The following is a 26,534-nucleotide window of genomic DNA, read 5'->3' on the forward strand; positions in this document are numbered from 1 at the left end:
TACTTGTGAACAATTTTTTTTGGAGATAAATTATGAACCAATTAAATTGTTGTTTTTTGGATCAGTTGTGGTTAGCATATTTCTCTTTACTTATAAGTGAAAATTTTTAAATTCAAATTTTACGTAAGGCAGTTTGATATTAATTTATTTTTTCAACTCTTTAATGTAAATATATTGTTATAAGAAAAAAAAAAGTGAAATATTAAATATTAGCACATATTTTCATCAGCATGCAAAGCAAATACAAATACTAGTCAACGGTCCACAGTTATCCACAGACGCAGTGCCTCAACACTGACACCACCCACACGCAATCACTCCCCCTTAAAATACTCAAAAAAAACAAAAAAAATTCCAAAAAGCGGTCACAAAAGAAAATAATAAATAAACCGAAGTGATGGCGGGTGAAAACGTTGAACGAATCTCATCCGTCCATCAGAGGCGGCCGAAATCCTAGCCCTCCGATCCTTTCCCCGAAACGCGTCCTCACAATTCTCTCTGGCGCGCTTCTTCCTCCCCTCGGCTTTAAAAGCTTCTCCTCTCTTCTTCGTCAACTCCTCCACCACCACCGACTCAACACATCGGTAGCAAATTTCTAGGGAGAGAAAACTGAAGACTCCTAGCGAGAGAAAGTCGCGTCTCGGACTCGGAACAGTATTTCGAAATGGCCGACCTCACTCCACCTAACGGCGATTTCCCGGCGGTGCCGTCCCACGGCGGCCAGTACATCCAGTACAACATCTTCGGCAACCTCTTCGAGATCACCAACAAATACCGCCCTCCGATCATGCCGATCGGCCGCGGAGCCTACGGCATCGTCTGGTACGTCGTTTTTTCCCCCGGCATCGATTTCTTCTTCTTGCGATTTAGGTTTTTGTTGATCGGAGTGTTTTTTGCAGCTCGGTTTTGAATTCGGAGACGAAGGAGATGGTGGCGATCAAGAAAATCGCCAACGCTTTCGACAATCACATGGACGCCAAGCGCACGCTTCGCGAGATTAAGCTGCTTCGCCATTTGGATCACGAAAATGTGAGATTAATTTGCTTTTAATTAATGCTAATTGATTCGATTTAGCTCTAATTTCTTGAATTAATGAGAAAGTTGACTTCTTTAGATTTTTACTATTTCTAGTTTTACATTTATTGGTTAGAGATTCTAAAAGGAGAAAATTACTGTATTAGTTAATTAGCTGAACAGCTTGAATTAGAAGGTTGTCAAAAGATTGGAGGATTTTGCATGAATTACTTGCTAAAAGTGGAAACTTTACGATTGTCAAACAGGTAATAGCTATCCGGGATGTGATTCCTCCACCTCTAAGGAGAGAATTTTCGGATGTGTACATTGCCACGGAACTCATGGATACCGACCTGCATCAAATTATTCGCTCGAATCAGGGTTTATCGGAGGAGCATTGTCAGGTACTTGCAAGTGTTTACATTTTAATTTCGTCAACCAAGTTCCATTGGTAGTGAGTGAAATAAATGGTTGTATTATTTGAGGACTAATTGGTATATGTTGGAATGCCTTGCAGTACTTCATGTATCAGATTCTTCGAGGGCTGAAATATATACACTCGGCGAATGTTATTCACAGAGACTTGAAGCCTAGCAACCTCTTGTTGAATGCTAATTGCGATCTTAAGATATGTGATTTTGGCCTCGCTCGTCCCACTGCAGAGAATGAGTTATTGACAGAGTATGTTGTGACGAGATGGTACAGGGCACCTGAGCTTCTGTTGAACTCTTCAGACTACACTGCCGCTATTGATGTGTGGTCTGTGGGTTGCATCTTTATGGAGCTTATGAATAGGAAACCTTTGTTTCCGGGCAAAGATCATGTGCATCAGATGCGCCTATTGACAGAGGTAAGATGAATTACAGACAAGTATAAATAAAAGTTGAATTCGACATGACCTGACTTTGATTGTGTTATTTAAGAATCACCGGTTTAGAAGAAATGAAATGTGACTGTCCTGTAAAGTACTCATTCTACATTTGTAAAAATGAAGTGCTGTGCCCAAACTTGAGCGGCTACTGTGCATACATAAAGTACATAGCAATTAAACCCATGATGTTACACTACTGAATACTTCATTGGAATCCCTACATATCTGTAGTAGTTAGTTGTGTTCTACTTTCCACTTTCATCCATGTTCGTACATGACTAAATTATTTAGCTATTTTTGGAAAGCAATATCTGCTAAATGAATACTAATACATACTTTGTATTTTCTGTTATAGCTTCTTGGGACACCAACTGAGTCTGATCTGGGGTCCGTTCGGAATGAGGATGCTAGAAGATATATAAGGCAGCTCGCCCAGCATCCCCGTCAACCATTGGAGAGGGTTTTCCCACATGTTAATCCAATGGCCATTGATCTTGTTGACAGAATGTTGACGTTTGATCCTACTAAAAGGATAACTGGTAATTTCTATTCCCATGTCAATCTTTTGGTGCTTCCGACAAAAATATGTATAGAATGTCTTCCACATTGAGGTCCTGATTGTGAGTTTTAATTGTACAACTTGTGCTTCTGCAGTTGAACAAGCATTAGCTCATCCTTACCTGGAAAGACTACATGACGTAGCTGATGAACCAATCTGCACTGAGCCGTTCTCCTTTGATTTCGAGCAACAGCCCTTGGTTGAAGAGCAAATGAAAGATATGATTTACAGAGAGGCTATTGCACTCAATCCAGAGTATGCTTAATATGAAAAGCAGCATTACTCGATTTCTATGTCGACAAAGTAGAAAGACTTAGACTTCCAGTGCTCTTTGATCAAAAAGGTTATTGTGATCAAAATATTGCAATCATCAGCGAGCTTTGTGTTCAAAGATTTAGTAGGCTGCTGATCAAGTAACCATGATCGTCCTATTTCATCTACATCATTACTTAGGTGTGTTTGCTGATTATTCAACAATGATTGCACGTCAATTTTAATAGACCTCTATATTATTTTTGAGGTCAGTTCCTCTTTGTTCTTTCCTTTTGGCGGTTTGTATTCTATTTATCTTGTTTGTATCTTTATTTATTTTTTTTTTGGTTTTTTTGCTGTACCAACGGATCATGTATAGCACGATTGTATTGGCAGACCTAACTACGATTCAATAAATACCTTTATTTATTCCTTGTGAGGGTAATTTGGGATTTTTGTTCGCAAGTTATCGACCTTTTGTTTGATGGATCAATTTATGGTTGTGACATTTGTTCTACTGCTGATCAGTTCTCTTCTGGTTTGTTGCTCACCAGAAGGAAAATTCTGTATCATGTTGATTACCGTAGATATTTTATAACACAATCTGCAATCCATGAGTAAGTGAATCCTCAAGGAGGAGAAATGTTTTGAGCGTTCTTTCTAATCTATTCATGTTATAGCATGTGTATCTATTTAGTAATCTCATACCCTAGGACAAGAAAAGTCAACCCTCAGTCCCCCGTTGTCTACCTATACCATAACTTGTGGATTAATCTCCCCACGTGACAGTGTGACCGTCACACCCACAATTTTCCCTCCCTCAGAAAGTAGTTGATCCCTCATGGCTTATCCATGAATTATTTAGCAGTTTTTTTAACTCACCTTTTGCTCTTACAGAGTTATAGAGTGGAGCAGTGAGTTTCTTACTAGATATGCTTTTAGATATTTTTCTTTGATGAAAGAATCTTCTCTTTGCTATTAATTAATACCAAAACTCATTTCCCATCAGTCCTTAGTGCGGCTTAATTTGTTATCTTGTGACTACTTTATCATTTCCAGCATTATTGGTATACCTACTATGGCATGTATGTTAGCCAACAATAATAAGCCAATTCTTAATTGTTGGATGTCATTGTTGTAGGGTTACGATTTTCACGCTCATTTTTTAACCATCTGCACTCTAAACTGTATATTTTACATTCTTTCTACTCACATAGGAGTGCAGGAGGTTGAAAATGAGTGCAAAAATTACGGTGTGATAGAGATTCACATAACTGCTCCTAGTAACATGAACTTGCTTACTTGAGTTAAAAACCTTGCTTGAGGTTTCCTTCAAATAGGTCTTCTTGAAGGCTGATTTGGTGCTCAAAAACTTAATTAGTCGAAAGTTGCGGCATCTCAATGATTGTGGCTGCATTTATCTCAGTGCTACAACCAGTGGAAAGTTGAAAGTTGGTGCTTAATGATAGGAAAGCTTGCTTAGTTGGGTTCTTTGATAATAACAGAAGGGATGCTGGACCACTGTTAGTGTGGCATATACTGGACTGCACTAGCTTGTTTACACGTTTAAATTACGATGGGAATTTGTGAACATACATCTCGACAAGAGGAAACCACGCTGACACAGTTACACCAGCTGGGTTGTAACATGGATGCATCACTCTCCGTGGACAGTGAAGGACAAATGGTGGATGCTGGTGGTAAACACGGTGGTTGGATCATCTTTTTATTCATCATAGGTTTCTCTCTCTCTCTCTCTCTCTCTCTCTCTCTCTCTCTCTCTCTCATGCACTTCTGTTCTTCACTTATGACTACAAGGAAGTGAAAAAGACAACTTCTTTCTTAGCAAACCATGTGATCTTATTTTGTTTTGAGCAGGAACTTTAATGTGCTTGACACTTGCTGCTGGAGGATGGCAAGCAAATCTAGTTGTGTATCTGATTGAGGAGTTTAACGTGAAGAGCATTGATGCTACTCAGGTGTCAAATGTTGTCAATGGTTGCACTACTTTATTTCCTATCATTGGAGCAATTGTTGCAGACTCCTTCTTTGGCTGTTTCCCTGTCATCCTGATCTCATCTTGTCTCTTTTCTGGTAATACCCTCGCTCTGTCTCTACTCTAACACACACGCTCACATAGCCATGATAGTTCTGTTAATTGTTGATGTGGGATAATACACTTCCAATTTGCAACATAATGTTGAGTTTTATAGGATAATACACTTTCAATTCTCCGCTTAATGGAGCGGTATTAGCCTACGACGAAGCATCTGAATCCTTAATAGCCATTGCTTTTTACTTGAGCACGGCGCTGGTTGATCTTGTTCGGAGGGTTACGGAATGGCTGCCGGATGATATAAACGAAGGGAGGATAGACAATGTGTTCTAGGTGGTGGTTGTGATAGGTGTGCTCAACTTCGGTTATTTTCTGTTATGTGCCAAGTTGTACAAGTATCAGAACGATAAGGGGGTAGAAGATAGTAGCTCCTAAGTCTCTCAAGGCTAGAAAATAAAATGTCTATCGATCTTATACTGAAATATGAACTATTTATTGGCCTAAATCTAATTTTCTAGAATGCCGTCATTCAAATAAAAAGATTAGTGTTTAAGTTCTTTATTTGGACAATACTAGTCTACGTCTTCCTGCTCACAAAGATTCCTCTTTTTTTCTCTCTTTTCGTGTGGTCATATTATTGTCTTTTTATTTGATTTCTTATCTCCGAAGTTATACTTTTTCTCCCTACTTATAGGAACGATTTTGGAGATGGAAAATCAAATATCGATTTTGTTATCTTGTGAATAATTTATCATTTCCAGCATTATTGGTATACCTACTATGGCAAGTATGTTAGCCAACAATAATAAGCCAATTCTTAATTGTTGGATGTCGTTGTCATAGGGTTACGATTTTCAAGCTCATTTTTTAACCATATGCACTCTAAACTGTATATTTTACGTTCTTTCTACTCACATAGGAGTGCAGGAGGTTGAAAATGAGTGCAAAAATTACGGTGTGATTAGAGATTCACATAACTGCTCCTAGTAACATGAACTTGCTTACTTGAGTTAAAACCCTTGCTTGAGGTTTCCTTCAAATAGGTCTTCTTGAAGGCTGATTTGGTGCTCAAAAACTTAATTAGTCAAAAGTTGCAGCATCTCAATGATTGTGGCTGGATTTATCTCAGTGCTACAACTAGTGGAAAGTTGAAAGTTGGTGCTTAATGATAGGAAAGCTTGCTTAGTTGGGTTCTTTGATAATAACAGAAGGGATGCTGGACCACTGTTAGTGTGGCATATACTGGACTGCACTAGCTTGTTTACACGTTTAAATTACGATGGGAGTTTGTGAACATACATCTCGACAATAGGAAACCACTCTGACACAGTTACACCAGCTGGGTTGTAACATGGATGCATCACTCTCCGTGGACAGTGAAGGACGAATGGTGGATGCTGGTGGTAAACGCGGTGGTTGGATCATCTTTTTATTCATCATAGGTTTCTCTCTCTCTCTCTCTCTCTCTCTCTCTCTCTCTCATGCACTTCTGTTCTTCACTTATGACTACAAGGAAGTGAAAAAGACAACTTCTTTCTTAGCAAACCATGTGATCTTATTTTGTTTTGAGCAGGAACTTTAATGTGCTTGACACTTGCTGCTGGAGGATGGCAAGCAAATCTAGTTGTGTATCTGATTGAGGAGTTTAACGTGAAGAGCATTGATGCTACTCAGGTGTCAAATGTTGTCAATGGTTGCACTACTTTATTTCCTATCATTGGAGCAATTGTTGCAGACTCCTTCTTTGGCTGTTTCCCTGTCATCCTGATCTCGTCTTGTGTCTCTTTTCTGGTAATACCCTCACTATGTCTCTACTCTAACACACACGCTCACATAGCCATGATAGTTCTGTTAATTGTTGATGTGGGATAATACACTTCCAATTTGCAACATAATGTTGAGTTTTATAGGATAATACACTTTCAATTCTTCGATTAATGGAGCAGTATTAGCCTACAACGAAGCATCTGAATCCTTAAATAGTTGGTGCTAGAGACACGGTAGGAAGGTTTCCTTACTTTCTTCTCGTATTTGAGCTGTACCTCTGGTACTTGCGGGCAATACATATCATCGCATTTTTCAATTTTCCTGTTGAACCAACTTGTTCTCTGAAAATTTTTCAACACACGTCTAGTCTCATTTTTAAATTCATTACATTTATTCTTCGCAGGGATTGGTCCTATTCACTTTGACTGCAACTCTTGATTCCTTGAGGCCCCCTTCATGTGAGAATGGATCTAGCTTGTGCGAAACACCATCAAAAGTTCAGTTTGCAGTCCTATATGCTAGTATAACGCTGGGATCAATTGGACTGGGAGGCACTCGCTTTACCATAGCAACAATGGGAGCAAACCAATTTGACAAGCCTAAAAATCAAGGGATTTTCTTTAACTGGTTTTTCTTTGCCATGTATACCGCGCATGTTGTAAGTGCTACTGCCGTTGTGTATATTGAGGACTGTGTCAGTTGGGGGTTGGGATTCGGCCTATCTGCTCTTGTTAATTTGATTGGTCTGGTTATATTCTCATCTGGAATCCATTTCTATCATCGTGATAAGCCACAAGGTAGCCCATTCGTGAATATAGCTCGTGTTGTTGTTGCTAGTATCCGGAAATGGAATGTTAAACTCCCACCCCGAAGGGAGGATTACCACTACCACAACGAAGGAGAGGCAAAGACAACTCCCGCAGCACCTAAAAAGAGTTTCAGGTACCAGAATTTCCACATGTTCTGCATCCTCACATTGATTTTATCTTGTGTCTTCTTTATTGCTAGTATCCGGAAATGGAATGTTAAGCTCACAGGTTTTCTATCTGTAATCATCATGTTGTTAAGTACGCAAGGATACACGGTACTATTTCTTTAGGAAACACAGTGCCATTATATAACGATGATAAGAAATTTTCCTTTCGCTCTCTTGTTGCAGATTCCTGAACAGTGCAGCCCTGGAAACAGAAGGGGACTTGAAGCCCGACGGCTCAATTGCAAGGCCATGGAGGTTGTGCACACTCCAGCAAGTAGAAGATCTCAAAACTATCATTAGAATTTTCCCCTTGTGGTCATCCAGCATATTTATAAGTACCCCAATAGCGATTCAAATGAGCTTAACGGTCCTGCAAGCTCTAAAGATGGACCGTCACATCGGATCACATTTCAAAGTCCCGGTTGGATCTGTCCTGGTCGTGGTTACAATCGCCACTTGCATCGCTCTCCCAATAATTGATCGTATCCTATATCCCGTCTGGCAGAAACTGACCCATAAATCTCCGACTCCCCTCCAAAGACTAGGAATTGGTCATGTCCTAAATATCACAGGCATGGCTGTTTCCGCATTAGTCGAGTCAAAGCGTCTCAAAACAGCTCACGGTTCCAAGGTGCCAATGTTCGTCATGTGGTTATTCCCACAGTTGGTTTTGGTGGGCATCGGTGAAGCATTTCATTTCCCGGGGGAACTTCAGTTTTGCTATCAAGAATTTCCAGCGTCACTTCATACCACGGCAACTGCAATGGTCGCGATGATAATAGCCATTGCTTTTTACTTGAGCACGGCGCTGGTTGATCTTGTTCGGAGGGTTACGGAATGGCTGCCGGATGATATAAACGAAGGGAGGATAGACAATGTGTACTGGGTGGTGGTTGTGATAGGTGTGCTCAACTTCGGTTATTTTCTGTTATGTGCCAAGTTGTACAAGTATCAGAACGTTAAGGGAGTAGAAGATAGTAGCTCCTCAGTCTCTCAAGGTTAGAAAATAAAATGTCTATCGATCTTATACTGAAATATGAACTATTTATTGGCCTAAATCTAATTTTCTAGAATGTCGTCATTCAAATAAAAAGACTAGTGTTTTAAGTTCTTGATTTGGACAATACTAGTCTACATCTTTCTGCCCACAAAGAAAGTTTCCTCTTTTTTTCTCTCTTTTCTTTTCGTGTGGTCGTATTGTTGTCCTTTTATTTGATTTCTTATCTCCGAAGTTATACTTTTTCTCTCTTTTCGTGTGGTCATATTGTTGGAAATGAAAGAAAGTTGAGATTTCATTATAAAAATCTCTCTTTTCATCAATATAAGATTTATTCTTAATATGTCTCTTCATGTGTAATGAATTTTAAGGCTAATATGTGGATAACACAACTCGAAGGATGTGGAGCACATGATGCCGTTATGCCTCATACATGAGACAACCGTTCCAATGCCATGAAGATAGTTGAAGTTCCACCATAAAACCAATTAATTGACAATATGAAAAGTACCTCAACCACTTATTATAAGCACATACAAAATCTTTTATTTCATTAATATAAGATTCATTCTTTAACAGAAAAATAACTGCTTGTAAATAACCGAGCTACATTCCCTTGCAACACCGATCATATTATTTTGCGAGGGTGATTGTTTCAAGGGGTGTACTATCCACACATCACATTTTACTTCTCACACGTCCCTTGATAATTTATGTCCGTTGATCTTCTTCAATTCATCCGATCCGACGGCCGAAAATTAAAAGGTGTGAGAAGTAAAATAGGGTGTGTGGATATCACACCCCTTGTTTCAATTGTTTGTAGGCCATAGTAGATAATGTAGAGACAATCAATTAAAAATTGTAAAGGACCCTGAAAAAACCTGAGCCACACAACACAAAGAAGAAGAAAATGATCATGCAAACACAGGATTTAGAAGAAAACTAGAAAATATGCTCGCGTTTTGTTGCGGGACTTGAATGCATCATTCTGAATTGCATGAATAAGACACATATTATCTGAATAAATTCAACACAATCATGAATGAACAAAGAGATGGATGAGTGAATGAGGTCGGTAAGATAAGCAGCTTTGTTTTTATATACATTCAACTTAGCTGATAGGAAAAGACATTGTACAATTAATAGGATGAAAATGAAGGTTCCTGATTACAAAATATGTGGTTGCAAAAAATGTTATGTTTCCCTAATAAACAGAAGCAACATGCAGTTGACACAAATCTTGCCTCTACAGTCAAGGTGGCAAAATATATGTCCTATAGGCTAGGGTTTTAGCAAAAAAACATAAAAAGTGTTCCGTTCTTGTTCTAGCATTTAAGTTTTTGAGCACAAATGTTCAAAGCAAAAAACATGCAGGACGCCTGTTTTCATAAGAAATAGAAGTAACATGCAGTTCACACATTTTGCCCTTGCAGTAACATATGTCTTGCAGGCCAAGCACCTATTTCAATAGTTAACAAAAAACATAAAAAGTGTTTCGTTCTTGTTCAAGCAACTAAGTTTTCAAGAAAAAATGTTGAAAGCCAAAAACATGCAGAACGCCCTGCAGCAGTAGTTGTGGTGTTCATTTTTTCTGAGAGTGGACATCTTCCACACTATAGCAAAAAACATAAATCATAGTTTAACAAACGCTAATATGATGGATGTTATGTAGGCATGTGCACGAAAAACAAATTGTAATTTACCTATCTTTGGTTTTTTTGGTTTGAGCTTTTGTTCTGAGTGTGGCTATTGACACTTTGTCGGTTGGTTCAATTTTGGGGACAACTAGATTATGGAATTCTCTAGCAATTCTGGCAGAATTGATTTTCTCTGTTTGGTCGTCGCAAGGTTTTTTGTTGTGAACCAAGGCACAAACTTATAAGGTTGGAGAGAAATGCGATAGCCAGGGAAAAGAGTGCGAAAGATTGGTGCGAAGGTTTTTCATGAGCAGCAAAACGTATACATATACCCAAAAGAAGCATGTTTCTTAAGATTTGCACATGAGAACATTAATCCAGAGGAAAACTTTACCTGTCAAATTTGTTTGCTTGATCAGGAAACAAAGCTCTCTTTGAAGTCTTGGTGGGTGCAGCTGATTGGGGTTGTTGATCTAGTTGCTGGGAAGACATCAATGGGGTGGGGGTTGCTTCAGTCATAATTTGTTTTCCTGCAGTGGTAGCAGGTGTTTGTGGTTTGACTAAGGCAATCGTTGGGCTTGAGAGTGGTTGGTCTTGGAGTAGTCCATGAATGATGAAGTCCATCTTCCCAAAGTCACTGTTTTGATTTCCAAAAGAGAGCTGAAATTTTTTTCTCGCCAATCAAAATTTCCAGAGTTGGCGGCACCACGAAAGGATCCTCATATCCATCCTTTATCACCAGAGTGTGGCAAGAAACACAGATTTTTTTTTGGCATGCATTCGCATCATGAGGAAATTGTGTTGATTCATGCTATCTTGCACTATAAGATCGATTTTGAACCTATGCAAGATGAGGATATTTTGTTGTTAGGCAACCATTATTGCTAATACCAATCTTGTGAGCAATCTAGAAAATGCAGTAGAACCACAGTAATGCAAGGCATGCATGAATAAAATAGACAGAAAGGCACAAATTATTTAGATTTAATTCACTTCACATCAACATATTGTGCATAATGAAAAGCGTAAATTTGAAAGTTTGAGTAAATGAATAATGCAATAACAAAATATACTCTTTTTAGCCCCTAGTTCTATAAATTAGAAGCACAAATGGAAATGATGGTGCCCAAACTTTGTAAGGCATACTTTAACAATTAATATGAGGCTCTAAAGGTGTGCACTGCATGTTTAATTCCAAACTAATAAACAAGTGTAAATATGAATTACCACGACTAAAAGACATAAAATCAGGATGAGTACAACCAAAAGACACACAAAATATTAGACCTGGCAGTTTCTGACACGACACGATGACACGATATGAAAACGACACGAAAATAACGGGTTTCAGGTCGACACGATAACTTATCGGGTCATTATCGGGTGACCCGTTAAGAACCCGTTGATAACGGGTTCTTAACGGGTATACACGTGGGTAACCTGTTTCGACCCATTAAGAAAAAAATTATTTTGATCATTTTAAAGTTTAATTACTAAAAGATTTATTGTAAAATACAATAGGCATATTAATATATACAATATATTCTATAAATATATAATTTTGTATTATTATTCTATATAAGTTTTAAAAAAAAAAATTTTAGTCATTATTTATTGTTATTATGAGAGTTCCTTATTATCATTACTAAGATAAATTTTACTCAACATGTTGTTGTCCAAAATTAAAATAAACTAGTATAATATTTGTATAGGCAAGAACTAAGGAGACATACATACAAGTATGAAAATGTGAAAGAATATATAAACACTCGTGATTCATCATTATTTCTCCACGAGTAGATAATAGTTACGCTTACATTATTGTTCAGATTTTTAAAATCCTCCAAACTCTCATGAATAATGTTTTTTATTTGAGGGCAAAATTAATAAAATTAAGGGTAAATTACACTTTCATACCTCAGGTTTGGGGTTTATTTCAATTCCTTACAACATCTTCAAAACATTTCACTTTCATACCTTAAGTACTATTTTATTTCAAAATAATATATCCGTTACATTTTTCATCCATTGATCTGTTAAATGCTGATGTGGTTGCTACATATATGTCACGTGGTTGCCAAATGTCTGCCACGTGGCAAATAAAATAATTTTTTTTAAAACTTGAATTTTCTCAAAAAAAAAAAAAAAAAAATGAAACCCACTATCCCTCCCCCCCCCCACCCCCCAGTGACCCACATCCCTATCTCTAACCCAAAACCCAAAAAACATGCTGCTGCAACAGCAAGAAGAAGAAGAAGAGGGAGAAAAAAGGAAAAAAAAAAAAAAAACCTACCGCAGCAGTAGCAGGAAGAAGAAGGAAAAAAAAACCCCAAACCCAGTATGTCCCCCCTCCCCCTCTCCCCCACCCTTGCGCGACCTTCCCTCCTTCCCCACCCCCCCTCGGGTTAGGACCTCATGATTTTCAATATGGGTGGGTTTTGAAAAGGCTTTGAGTTTGAGATAATTTTTGGACTGGTTTTGTGGTAGATCCACCTAATCTCGGGTGGAATTTTTCTCCCTCTTCTTCTTCTTCTTGCAGGTTTTTGGGTTCTGGGTTATGGTCGCTGAGGGGGCGGGGGAAGGCACTGGTTTCAATTTTTTTTTTCTTTTTTTGAGAAAACTGAGGTTTTTTAAAAAAAAATTAAAAATATATTTTATTTGCCACGTGGTAGACATTTGGCAGCCACGTGGCACTTATGTGGCAGCCACGTCAGCATTTAACAGATCAATGGATGGAAAATGTAACGGAGGTATTATTTTGAAATAAAATAGTACTTAAGGTATGAAAGTGAAATGTTTTAAAGATGTTGTAAGGAATTGAAATAGATCCCAAACTTGAGGTATGAAAGTGTAATTTACCCTAAAATTAATAATAATTATTGTAGAAGTGTAAAAAATGTAAAATATATACACACACACACACAATCACCTTCAAAATCCAACACTATAATCGATAAACCTTAAATTTATATTTAAATGTCGATTGTCATTTACACTTTATTCTTCTTACTAAATTTCATTTTTAAAATTTTCTTTTTTGAAAATACGATCATCTGGTAGATGTAAGAAGATGAACGATTCAGATCTTTGATATCACGTTTCAATATTTACGGTTAACTAAAATATGAGTCAATGTTATATAGTTTGTAAAAACTTTATAAACATCAAGTAATATTTTCACTAATCGCAAAACTCTAAATATAATATTAACGATCAAAACCGTTCATCTTCCTGCATCCTCTAATAGATCTTGTTTTCAAAAATAAAAATCTGAAAAAACAAAATTTGATGAGAACATTGAAGTGTAAATGCAAACAACAATCAACGATTAAATTTTGGTCTATGATTTATATGATTATAGTGGCAAATTTCGAAGTTAAGCTCTTCATGAAAGTTATAAAGCTTGTCATTATGAGCGTTTATATATATATTTTTTACACTTCTACATTAATTAAAAAACTATTAAAGACTTTAGGTAAGCGAAAATTTGGATCATATTATCTGTTAATATTATCGAGTTGATTTCGGGTTGGATCATTTTACCTGTTTATTTTAACGAGTGTTACACGACACGACTCGTTAAATATCGGGTATGACGCGAAAACGAAAAACACAACACGAATGCCAAGTCTACAAAATATATTGATCAAGGCTACAACTTAATTGGAACGAATTTAAAAGTATATCTCACGATCGCCCTGTTTAGAACTATAGCTCTTAAGCAAAAAGTGAGAACCAAAGAGGAATTCTCCAAATGATTGTCAAAACATCTTTTTATAGGCTTATGAAGTGAATCCATAAATGTGTGAACTCTTTCCTACGATAATAGCATTTGAAATTATTCTTAAGATAACAGCGACATCCTCAAATTTATTAGCATAATGCATCTGAAGCTAGCAAGACAAGCAAGGCTTGGGATGCACACCACAAGGACATCCTTCGCATACATGAAGGACCATTTATGTATTATCATTATGGTTATTCTGGAAACTCTTTAGCTTCTTCTTTAAAGGTGCGGAAGACAGTATAGCTGTAGACTACCCCAACATATTATAGCAGGAACATTTATAATAATGTTACTAATATAACCCTAAGGGTCAAACAGTATTAAAAACGTAATGATTGGGGAGACCACCCTAATTTGTCGTAATCGCAAGAAAATAAAAAAGGACTCAACAACTTAATATAACCATTAAATGTAAAATAGGTGTAAAAGAATATTACCATGATTCGGGTAATCTGTTTATGAAATCATGGTCATTACACTCAAATGATTTGTGGAAGTTCACTACCATTTTTCTGAAAATATTTATGGTTCATTGAGAGAGCGCAGCTGTCAACAACACTTACTAAAGTACTTCGGGGAGGATGAGACAATTCACTACTAGAAAAACATAACGAAAACACAAACCAACCAAAGCAACTGACCTCCGAACAACGATTTGGAAAATTGAGAACGCAACAAAGAAATGAAGCAACCAACAAAAAACATATAAAATGCCTAACAACATTCGATAAAGAATTAAGAACACTGGGTTAAACCAGAATCACAGAGACAGCAAGAGACCTTCGAACAATAACAAAATTGCATAGACAAAATTAAAAAAAAAAAGAGAAAAGAAAAGAAAGAAACTATCAGACCTCTGGACAATCAGAGGTCACAGAGACAACCAAGAATGAGAAACAAAGCATAGAGCAAATGAATAATATAGGCCGAAAAAACCAAACAATCAATTAAAAATCATAAAATCGCGCTGTCTAAAACAGAAAGCATGGGGAAACAACGCATCGAAGTTCAGGACATACCAAAGCTTTGACGCAATGGCTCAGAACCCATAGATTAACGGCAGCAGCAAGAACAAATTATGATGATGTGATGAGAGTCCGATCTAAACTGCAAAAAATCAGTGAGATTCAGAGTAAGAATTCAAAGCCCAAACAAACAGACACATTAATAGTAACTCAAACTGTGATGGTGCAATGGACTCAATCTATGACAGTGCACAAAACATGTTAGGTTTTTGGCTCGTTAATTAGTGTCCTCTTTTGTTTACGATTGTTTTAGGAAATAAAGGGTGCACCAATTCTTCCCTAAAAGGGTTAGGAAAGAATCTTAGTTTCCTTATTCAATTTAGATTAGAAATCCTATCAGTCTATTTGGAATTGGAAAGGAAGTCTAATTTCCTATTCCACTTAGAATAGGACTTATAATATGTAAAGGACATGTAAACTGCACCGTATGCATATAAATAGGGTGCGGCAAGGGTTAAGGCAGTGTGGGAAAATCTGTGACAGCCTAGAAAAGAGAGAGAGAGATTAGTTCTAGGGTTTGCAAAAGTATGTATACTTTATTATAAATTGAAGAAGCCGTGATTTCTCTACCCAGGGAAATCACAATTGGACGTAGGCAAAAGTTCTGCCGAACCAGTATAAGTCCTTGTGTGTTTTCTAGTTTTCTCTATTTTGCTAAGTTTTAGTCTATTACAAAATACATTAAAGAGTAAGATCCAGTGAGCGTCAGAATTTTAACAAAATGAAGGATGAGTCTCAGAACATTAATTTTCACTTTGTCCCCTATATTTGACCAAAGAACTTGGCACTTCCCATCTAAGCAGCTAATAACGGGAAGGTCTGATTTCTCATTATGACCCTTTTTGTATTCCACTTTTCCATCTGAGGCGATAGATAATCCAAAAAAAAAACTAATTGAGATCTTCCAATGAATATAAACACGTGCTAATACCAAAAATCTCTAGCACTCATCCCCACTCATAAAATCACTACATTTAAACATTTCATGACGAAAGGGAGGGGGAAGGCAGATCATAGCACCGTGAACGAAGAGATGAAGCGAGAAGCAACAAGGGTAAACCTTACATGTTAAATGACAAAGACACTTTAGGCAGAGCATTACATCAACAGATTTTATCAACCAATCAAAACAAGGAGCTTGAAATGCCAAATCCGTTTTAAAAAATATATAAATAAATCCTAAATCCCATTTAATCAAAATTTAGGCAGAGTAAGGAGCTTAAAGAGGCTTAATCGGCTAATCAAGCTTTAGGTAAAGCATCACTCACATAGGTCAAACGTATACCAAAAAACCTAAATCCCATTTAAAAATACACCAAAATTGGAATAATTTCATTCAATTCTAAAAATAAAAGCCAAAATAGCAAGCATTCATTAAAGAGAAGTCAAATTTGTATAAACTCAAGAATTTAAAACTTCAAATGTGGCATGTCTTGCAAAAAAACAACCAAGATTTGGCAACCTTGGCCTATTAGATACCACCCCAGCCTTCCCCCACACCCCCCCCCCCCCCCCCCCCCCCGCCCCCCACCCCAAAAAAAAAAAACAAAAAAGAAAGACCAATCCAAGGAGTTCACAGTTTGTCAAACGCCTCAGATGCATTTTCCAGTCCCCATCTAAAATTTTCCAAAAAACACATTAAGGCTAGATACGCAACTCTAGAGTATACATTTTAAGGGTGTCACTTCAACTGAAATAATGTCTAGATACAATGAGAAAATAAATGATGGTAACTCATGATGACAAAATAAACCACATGATTTGAATTAATCTATCAGCAATCTAAGCTCTAAAATGATAAAAGTGACGAAATATACCTATCACCCTGCTCACCGTGATCTATGACATCCTATTTCCACTATGTAACCCTCTGGATAGCTACGTAACTTCTGGAAGCGAAAGCCCTGAAAAGGTTTAGAGCTCTGATCAGAGAAGCAAAACCCAAAATTATTTATTTACACAACCGCGCACACACACAGAGACACACATGCCCATCATAGAAATAGAATCCAGGTAAAACCAAAATACATTAAAAATCATCAATAGTTAAACTGCAAGCTAAATCAATTAAGTGTTCAAGATAAATGCACAAATTTCCAAACAAAGCAAATAAATTGAAATTGTGTCATGAAAACTAACTAATGAATCTTATTGAGACATCTTTGCTTGGTGCTTGGCAATGCTCTAACCCACTATGGGTTTTTAAATTATTCTATCCATGTACAATGATGAGGATCCATTGTCAGCTGACGACCAATCATTTATACTTGATAATGTTCTCAATTAGCATATGGATAAAGTTGTTAAAATGCGTTATGGAATCGGTCATCTCAGAGTATATTTATTTACCCAGTTCTTGTTTAACTACATTTTATTTAGAATTATGTTTCAGTGCACTTTTGATGCATTATGCTTAGAATTTGTGACTGATTTCATTGTTATATTGGTTATTCTAATGTTCATTTCATTGTAGGACAAACAAGAAACATTAAAATAGTAATGAAGCTCAGTATATTCCCTAAATACCAAAACCTACAGCACATGCCCTCTACCCAACAAAGATAAATTATAAACAACAATTGCAGGATCAATAAGGACTTTGTGAATTGCAACGATTAAAAGGGTCGGAAAAACACTAATCTAGATAAACAAAAGAAAGTGCACATTAAAGAGCACCAAAAAGCCAAACACCTTTCAAGGCTGTCTAACAAATTTCAGTTCAAGGGTTTGAACCCATTGATCTAACTGCAAACATACAAAGGACAGAAGAAAAAATGCAGAGAAGAAAATCCAAAAATAAGAATGCCCCCATGATTATTTTTTTCATGTTCTCACAAACGAATCACATATTTAAAATCCAGGCATGAAAGCTTTAGAAAAGATAAATAAAAAATCCATATAACTAAGTAGGCTTTGAATATGCAATAAGGGCACATAATTATATACCTAAAAATGGCAAGGAACCAACTTCTTCCTCCCACAATCCGAATTTCTAAAATTTCCAAAGAAAATAAATCCATTAGCAATTCAGAGAAATTTGAGGACCAAATCTAATGAGCAAAGCTACACCAATTAAATGAGAAATGAAAACATTTTGAATCTAAGATATAGAAGAATGATCACACCAAGACTCTCAAGACGACTATATTCAAGCATTTAAGAGACGAAAGGAGCTCAAAAGTTTAGAATGACCAAGTTTAGGCCTCTGTAATAAGATATAATAGTTAAAAAGCCATATGCATGAGTTCCAATAGTCAAGTAGTTCAGTATTAAACAGGTCTTCTGTTTAAATGAAGTTGACACCTTTTTCTTATTACATGGTATGGTCGTTCATGTGAAACCTTATTTTATTCTTGTGGAAATTCTAGTCTAGTACATGCAAGTTTAAAATGTTGGATAAATCCATATTTAGTAAAAATGGTTGAACCAATTAAGGCATGGATTTCACATTGGATAATACTTGCATCCCTCTGTGGGGGATGCACGTATCCCTCTATTTGCGAATATCGTATCTTGGCCAAATAAAATTATTTATCAAAATCATTCTATTTATTGATGCTTGTCCACAGATATAATCATACCAAACAGAAAGACTCAATCCATTGCTAACATCAGCAACCATAATTTCCTACCAAAAAGAACTTAGCCCAATAGATTTCTTAGGAAACGATTCATAATCGCTGTGAACTACGGACTACACAACCAAAACAGAACCAGATCAAATAAGAGCACTTTGAGTAAAGAAAACAAAGTGAAATCCGTTTTTCATGCAAAGAATTTCTTCGCTCAACACTTTTGATACGTTTTATTTAAAATGGGTTCTGGAATCGGTCATCTCACTGAGTATTCTAACTCTCTTTTTCATTCATTTCACACAAACCAATCATACATTTAAATAATACTTGAATAAAAACAGAGTACATAATTATATAACTGAAAATGCCAAGGAACCAACTTCTCCTTCTAACAATCGAAAATCCTGAAATTCCAAAACATAGCAAATCCATTAGCAATATCATGATGTTTCTTTGCTTTATTTAGTCTAACGATTATAAGGATGTGCATATATATGGAGTAAAGAAGTGGTGCAACCTTTCAACCTTATTTCTAGAAAACTACCCAAGAAACAATGAGATAAAGAGAATCAAGTGGTTTTTTTTTTTTTTTATGGTATTCTAATGATATTTTAGCCTTAAACTATGCGAAAAAAGATTTTGAACTTGGTTCAGTGGCTGAAAAGGATTTGTGCCTCCAAATACTAATGCTTACCCATAACCTAGAATTTAAATTTTCCATTTTATGCCATTAGGTTGTGAAAACTCAAGCAGCAGGTGGCAACAGTGGTACCAAATTACAATTCTAAATCTAGTAACAGAAACTAGTTGATAATTAACCCCAAATATAAAGTCCAAAGAAGTTAGAGCAAAAATCACCTTAAATCTTTGCTTCGCTTTTAATTTGGTATTGTGGGGTTGACTTATAAACGGTAGATGAAGTCCTGAAAACTGAAGAATGAAAAGCGTTCTTTCAGTTAACCTAAAAGCACCCATAAACGGAGTAAGACATGTAACCAAAAAATAAATCTTCGAAAGCAAACATAAACAAACTTCAATCACAATTACTTTAATACATTTGGATACAAAGGAAAATTAAATTTATTCAATTTGATATAAAGAAAATTAACTAATGTAGGAAGAACATTTATGCCTCAATGGCCTGAGAAGTACTCAAAACAAACATTGTGATGTGCAAACAGAAAATGATCATGCTCTCCAACCTAATGCAAGAAGAACATTTGAATTCCTTTTTAGCCATGAAACTACATAAACGAAGAAAATACTGATGAATAACAGAAATGCACTAAAATATAAGTACACAAACATAATCCTAACACGATCAGATCATTGTCAACAAAAATATCCATTACTAAAAACAGAATTGCACTAAGAAAGTGTAAAAAAGAGTAATGACGAAACTTCATTCTTAAAACTAATGTTTTCATTCATTAGTCACACTCACGCATACACAAATTGGTGCACAGAGATTTACCAACACTGTTGCTATCAAACTCATTCATAAAGATTTACGAAACCATTCACAATCATTCACTGTTGTATCAACAGAAAAAAAAAAATAGAAGAGAAAAAATTTCTCATGACTGAAGGAGATGATAGTGAAAGGGTTAGGATGAACCTGTTACCATCAATTACACATTCTAGTGATGAGGCTCTTTGTTTCTCAAAAACGTGCATATGGTTGAGCTGCAAGAATACATCACATAGCAAAGAATTAAAGAGAATAAGAGTTTGTATTCAAACACAGTAAAGAGATTTTCATTATAAATTACTTTGTCTAGCACCTACCAAAATCAAGAATGGATAGACAAATACCTTAGTAATGGTCTCTTTGGTGCCTGCCCTGTGAATGCATGCTTTGATTTGTATGCTTGTGTTTGATCTACATGCATGTCAAGAATCAAATAAAAAAATGCATCACAGAAATACAAAAGCAACCAAGAAATGGAAAAACAATCTAGCAACAGAGAGATATTCAAATGATGTGAAGTGGAAAAGGAACCTAAATTTGATTTGTTGAGAAGCAAACAACAGTAAAGTATGAAGAAACACAGAAATGAGCAGTGCAACCCCCTAATTTATAAAGACAGAAACCTCACCCTAATAGTGAACTAAACAACCTAAACTCCTTAATTTAAAAATAATAAACTTAAAAAGGAGTCTAAATTTGGCTTTCTCATAAGCAAAGGACCAAAAAATAAAAAATAAAAAAACCAAAAAACACAAATATCAACACAGTGCAGCCCCCTAATTTACAATAACTAAGAGCTAACCCTAATAGTTAACTAAATAATATAAAAATATCTGACAACTTTAATCAAGTAAAAAATATCTATGGCCATATTAATAAAGGGAATGGCAAATCAAACAGTGAACAGCAAATTAAAAACAATAAACTGAAAAAGAAGACTGAATTCGATTTTCTTAGGAGAAAGGGACAAAAAACAACCAAGAAACAAAGCAATTAACATAGCACAACCACCCAATTTACAAAGACATACAGCTAACCCTAGAGGTGAACTAAACAACCTGCAAAGATCTATGACAATTTTAATGAAGGAACAAAATATTTATAACAATTCAAAAAATGCAATTGATCAATCAAACAGTAAAGAATGAACCAAAAACAATAAACCGAAAAACAAAGCCGAATTTGGCTTTCTCATAGGCAAAGGACAAAAACTAATCAAGAAACAAAGAAATTAAATCAGTATAACCCCCTAATTTACAAAAAACAGAGACATATCCTAACATCCAACTAAACAACCTATAAACATGCATTACAATTTTAATGAAATAACAAAACATCAATGACAATTTTAACAAAGCAAATGCCAAATCAAACACTAAACAATGAATTAAAAACAGTGCATTTCCTTTTGAATCAGGGGATGAAACTAAAAACCCACACTTTGCCATACATTCCTTAGCCATCCCCTCCTCACCGACTCTATGTGTAACCCGTTAACCCAAAAAAATGCACACAGCTATGTTTTCCCCTCTTTATCTCCCTATCTATCTCCCTCTCTAAAATTGGAGAAAATCCCATAGGTCATAGCAGAGGACCTAGCTAAATTTCTCTCTCACTCAGTCGAAACCTGTAACTCCCAACTTTTTCCAATATGTCTGTCCCTTTGTCCCCTCTCCTTCCCCCAACGACCCTCTGACCGATGCAACAGCCACAACCACTTGTCTTTGAGTCAAAAATCGCAGCGACCATCTCTCTCCAATATGTCATCCCTTATGTCCCCCTCCCCTCTCTCTCCCTGAGTCAAAGCTCAGATGCAACCTAAGGTTGAAAATCGGTTCTTATGCCTCAGTGACAATTTTGTAAATAAACTAAAATTCATCCCAAATCACTGTTCATTTGTACAGTGTAATTTCTCCTTCTTCTTTAGACTAAAGTAATTACTTTAGTCCATCGTAGAGTTCCAAATTGGCACTATTCATGTTGCCTAAGGAATGGGGTCTCAATTTGGCTTTAATTACAAAGCTGCCATTGCGTGGGGATGTGCTTCACCCAAAATAGGGCCCGAGTAGGTTCTATATTGAAACACTAGCTTCATGTTACCTTTATTTTGATAATTACTTTTTTGTTTTGAAGAATATAAGCCAAATCTTTGATTTAAATGAGATGTTTTTAGTACACTAAGAGGAAGGTTTGAAACTAAAACAGAGTAAGTTAAAGAGAAAGGCCCTAACGACGAGGCAACCCACCTTTTCTAAATTAGAAGATTTAAAATATATTTTTTTTGTTGTTAATTCACCGTTGACAAACCGTTTAAAAAGTGGTTCGATTCACCCTATAACTTCGTTGTTTGTCAGAAATATTATTTCCTGTTAGAGAAAATGAATTTCATTGATTGAAAGAATAATGTTACAATGTTGTGTTATATATATGTACACCTTCTACACTCTCACATAACTCTAACCTTCTAACCACCTTGCCACTAGTACAAGAGAGATAGCTGATTGATTATCACACCAGAGTTGAGGAGTACATGGAAGATGGAAACCAATATCAGCAAGTAACTGGCATATCCATGTAATTTCAGCTGCAGTATTAGCTAGAGATCGATACTTTGCCTCTATTGAAGAATAAGCCACTGTTGGTTGCTTTTTAGCACTCAAACTGATGATAGATGAACCCAGAAAAATACAATAACCACCAGTTTATCTTCGATCAAGTGTGCAACCTACCCAGTTAGCATCTGAGAATGCTTTGAGAGATGGAACAAAGACAGATTTTGTAAACCAAAGACCAATGTCAATAGAACCCTTAAGATGTTGAATGATCATTTTGACAGCTTGAAAATGAGACTGCCTTGGATTATGCATGAATTAACAAACAAGGTTGACTGCAAATGATAAATCTGGCCTAGTCTAAGTAAGATATTGTAATGCACCAACCAAATATCGATATTTTGCAGGATTGTCAAGCAATGGAGAATAATGATCCAGCTCGGATGTACTGAGTGGGGTAGCACATGGTTTTGCTCCAGCCATGTTAGCCTTCTTTAACAAATCCAAGATATACTTGGTTTGTGAAATGAAGATGCTTTTGGAGGATCGCTCGACTTCAATTCCTAGGAAATAATGAATTGCACTAAGGTCTTTAATGGGAAAGAGAGAGCTAAGTTGAGAAATAACATGCTTGCAAGCTGTTGCAAATAGCCCTGTGACAATAGTGTCATCAACATATACCAGAACAAAGACCATAGGATCCCTTTTGACAAACAATGAATGATCTAATTTATAACCAGTGAAGCCAAGGGTGTGCAATGCTCCATGGAGTTTTTTCATACCAGGTTTAGGGAGCTTGTTTAAGATCATATAGGGATTTATGCAATTGAAAAACATGAGTAGGATGAATAACATCTTCAAAACCAGGCAGTTGTTGCATATAAACAGATTAAGACAATGTGCCATGCAAAAATGCATTACTTACATCTAGTTGACTGAGACTCCAATCAAATTGGGTAGCAAGAGTGAGTAGAAGTTGAATTGTCACAGGCTTGGCCACTGGACTAAAGATCTCAGTATAATCTAGTCATTCTTGTTGATGAAAAGATTGGGCAACTAAGTGAGCTTTGTACCTATCAATGGTACCATCATGTTTCTTTTAATCCTGAAAACAGCAGTTTTGGGTACTAAAGACCAAGTACCAGTTTGTTGCAAGGCAAGAAACTCCTCCTACATTGCCTTAACACAATGTGGATATTTGGAAGCTTGGAGATGTGTAGTGGAAACAAATTCATTGGAAATATGAGAAGGGGGAGGATGTTTGGTTGTAGAAAAGGCTTTTGGTTTGTAAATAACAGATTTGGACATGGCTTGCATAGGGTGAGTATTAGTAAGAACTGAGTGAGATGTAGGTATAAGGGCTATTGAAGAAGAGCTACTTGGCAATATAGAAGATGAAGAAGATTATATGGAGGAATGGATTTGTGGTTGAGTGAATGTGAGGTGAGCGAGAATGGTATTAAGAGATGAAGTTGTTACTGAGGAAGTAGAGCACTGTGAAGTTGCAGGATTGTGAAAGGGAAAACTGTTGTCATCAAACATCATATTTTATGAGATGTATAACTTGTTGGTAATGAGATCCAAACATTTGTAACCTTTGTGATTAAGACTGTCTTCAAGGAACACACTAAGCTTGCTTTTGGGATCCAATTTAGACTCAGAGTAAGGTTACAGCCAAAGAAAACAACTACACCCAACAACCTTCAAAATGGCATAGTTAGGTGATCTATAGAAGAGATGTTCCCATGGAGACAATCTGGATACAGTAGGTAATATGTTTATTAAAAACATAGGAGTTGAAAAAGCATGATCTCAATAGGTATGAGGGACCTTAGAAGCTACTAAGAGTGTTCTGGCAGTCTCAACTATGTGTATGTGTTTGCGTTCAGCACAACCATTCTGTTGAGAAGTGTGAGGACAACTTAGTTGATGACTGATACCATTCTCAACAAGGAAATTAAAGAATTGAGTGCTAAGATATTCCCCACCAAAATCTGATCTGAGAGCAACAATTTTAGTATGCAACAAGTTCTCAACAAGACTTTTGAACTTAACAAAAGTAAGAAATACATTAGATTTATATTGCAAAGGATAAAGCCAATAATATTTTGTAAAATCATCTACAAAGATAATATAGTATCTGAAATTGTTCACAGAAATGACAGATGTTGGCCCCCAAACATCTGTGTGAAGTTGCTCCAAATGCTTACTAGTATGACAAGGTACATAAGCAAATGGCAATCTGGAACTTTTGCTAAAGGCACAACCATTACACAAATACTTATTAGAAACACTAGAAAACAAAATAGAAGACTTAATGGCCAACTTATTGAGAATCTTCACTAAATGATGGCCAAGTCTTTGGTGCCAAATATCTCTAGGTGTGTTAACAGAAGCAGCAAACACATTGTGATTATGGATCATAGAATTGGAAGGTTGTGGTTGAAATGGATAAAAGTTATCTCTCACAGGACCTTTAAATAGCATTTTCCCCGAAGAAATATCCTTCACAGCAAAGTGAAAAAGATAAAGAACCAATTATCAACAAGAAACTGATTTGCAGAAAGCAGATTTTGTTTCAAATCAAGAACATGTAACACATTTTGAAGTTGAAAATTATGATGAGGAGTATGTAATGTAAAATAACCAGAGTGGAGAATAGGCAAACCTTTTCCATCTCCAATGTAAACTTGCTCAGGTCTAGAATATGGCTCTGGATTTTGAAGAGTGTTGTAAAAATTGGTCATGTGAACACTAGCACCAAAGTCATCGATCCAAGTTGATTGAGGTTTGAAAATTATGATGAGGAGTATGTAATGTAAAATAACCAGAGTGGAGAATAGGCAAACCTTTTCCATCTCCAATGTAAACTTGCTCAGGTCTAGAATATGGCTCTGGATTTTGAAGAGTGTTGTAAAAATTGGTCATGTGAACACTAGCACCAAAGTCATCGATCCAAGTTGATTGAGGAGAATGTGTGCTTACAGATAGCATAATGAGAGGCATTGCTGGAATAGTGTGGATTCATGCGCTGGGGACACTCAGTTGCATGATGCTTAAACTAGCGACAAATTTGGCATGGAATCCTCCTTCCAGAGAAATTGAAGGATGATTGACCACCACGATTGTAGCGCTGAGAGTTATTGTGAGAAGAATTTGGACGATAGTTGTTAGAACGAAAGTTGCCTTGTCCTTGGAAGTTTCTAGGGTTGGAGAAACCACAATCGCCACCATGACTGTGATAGAAATTGCGATCACCACCACGACCTAGAAGATTATGTTGAGCAACAAATGCCTGAGAATGTGGAGTAGGAAGAATGCCAACGGTGGAGTTATAAGCCTGAATTGGCACTGTCGAAGTAGTTTTCTTCCGATTTGTTAACTGAATCTATTTATTGAGAAGGAGACCATGCAGCTAATTAAGTGTGGTGGAACCAAGCCAGAATTGTATCACATCAACAAAAGATTCGTACTTTGGTGGTAAACCGTGAAGTGTTACAGAGATTAATTCAGAGTCCTCAACCGCAGCACCGATGCTGGCAATAGCATCAACGATATCTTCAATTTGTTGAAGATATTGAGTAGCTATGCAATTGCCCTTTGAAATGATGTGTAGACGTGATTGGAGTTCATGGATGTGCAATTAAGACGCCATCGCAAAGCGTGACTCCAATTTTGCCCAAAGCTTTTGTAAAAAATATTGGATTTGATCTTTGTTAAAAATATCTTTTCTTACTAGACATTTGCTAATTTTGAGTTGAGAGTTGATTTTCACACATTCCATTTTCTTTTGTAATCGTAAAAAATAAATCGAACATAAACAATGAATATAATTAAGAGTAAATTACATTTTCATACCTCAAGTTTGGGATCTATTTCAATTCTTTACAACATCTTCAAAACATTTCACTTTCATACCTTAAGTACTATTTTATTTCAAAGTAATACCTCCATTACATTTTCCATCCATTGATCTATTAAATGCTGACGTGGCT

The 26,534-nt window shown here is 36.3% G+C and overlaps 2 protein-coding genes across 6 annotated transcripts; both read left to right on the plus strand.

The window, feature by feature from the left end:
* The first annotated feature begins 596 nt into the window (after nucleotides 1–596).
* On the plus strand, nucleotides 597–3,128 carry LOC103943786 (mitogen-activated protein kinase 3). The gene is made up of 6 exons (XM_009354140.3): nucleotides 597–822; nucleotides 900–1,029; nucleotides 1,281–1,418; nucleotides 1,532–1,864; nucleotides 2,241–2,424; nucleotides 2,540–3,128. Exons 1-6 carry the CDS (start codon nucleotides 665–667, stop codon nucleotides 2,707–2,709), a joined length of 1,113 nt encoding a protein of 370 aa, XP_009352415.2. The 5' UTR covers nucleotides 597–664; the 3' UTR covers nucleotides 2,710–3,128.
* Nucleotides 3,129–3,798: 670 nt separating this feature from the next.
* LOC103943784 (protein NRT1/ PTR FAMILY 2.7) lies at nucleotides 3,799–8,619 on the plus strand. 5 transcript variants are annotated; one of them, XM_048588803.1, is made up of 6 exons: nucleotides 3,799–4,435; nucleotides 4,575–4,790; nucleotides 4,910–6,194; nucleotides 6,326–6,543; nucleotides 6,923–7,461; nucleotides 7,679–8,619. In XM_048588803.1, exons 3-6 carry the CDS (start codon nucleotides 6,104–6,106, stop codon nucleotides 8,496–8,498), a joined length of 1,668 nt encoding a protein of 555 aa, XP_048444760.1. In that variant the 5' UTR covers nucleotides 3,799–4,435; nucleotides 4,575–4,790; nucleotides 4,910–6,103; the 3' UTR covers nucleotides 8,499–8,619. The 5 variants fall into 5 exon arrangements, with proteins under 5 accessions (XP_048444760.1, XP_048444759.1, XP_048444761.1 ...); XM_048588802.1 differs by having other exon boundaries at nucleotides 5,672–6,194; XM_048588804.1 differs by having other exon boundaries at nucleotides 5,882–6,194.
* Nucleotides 8,620–26,534: the final 17,915 nt, after the last annotated feature.

Source organism: the organism of the source record quoted next, unplaced genomic scaffold (assembly GCF_019419815.1).
Source record: "Pyrus x bretschneideri cultivar Hongxiangsu unplaced genomic scaffold, Pyrus_bretschneideri_v1 Contig29, whole genome shotgun sequence".
Lineage (NCBI taxonomy): Eukaryota > Viridiplantae > Streptophyta > Magnoliopsida > Rosales > Rosaceae > Pyrus > Pyrus x bretschneideri.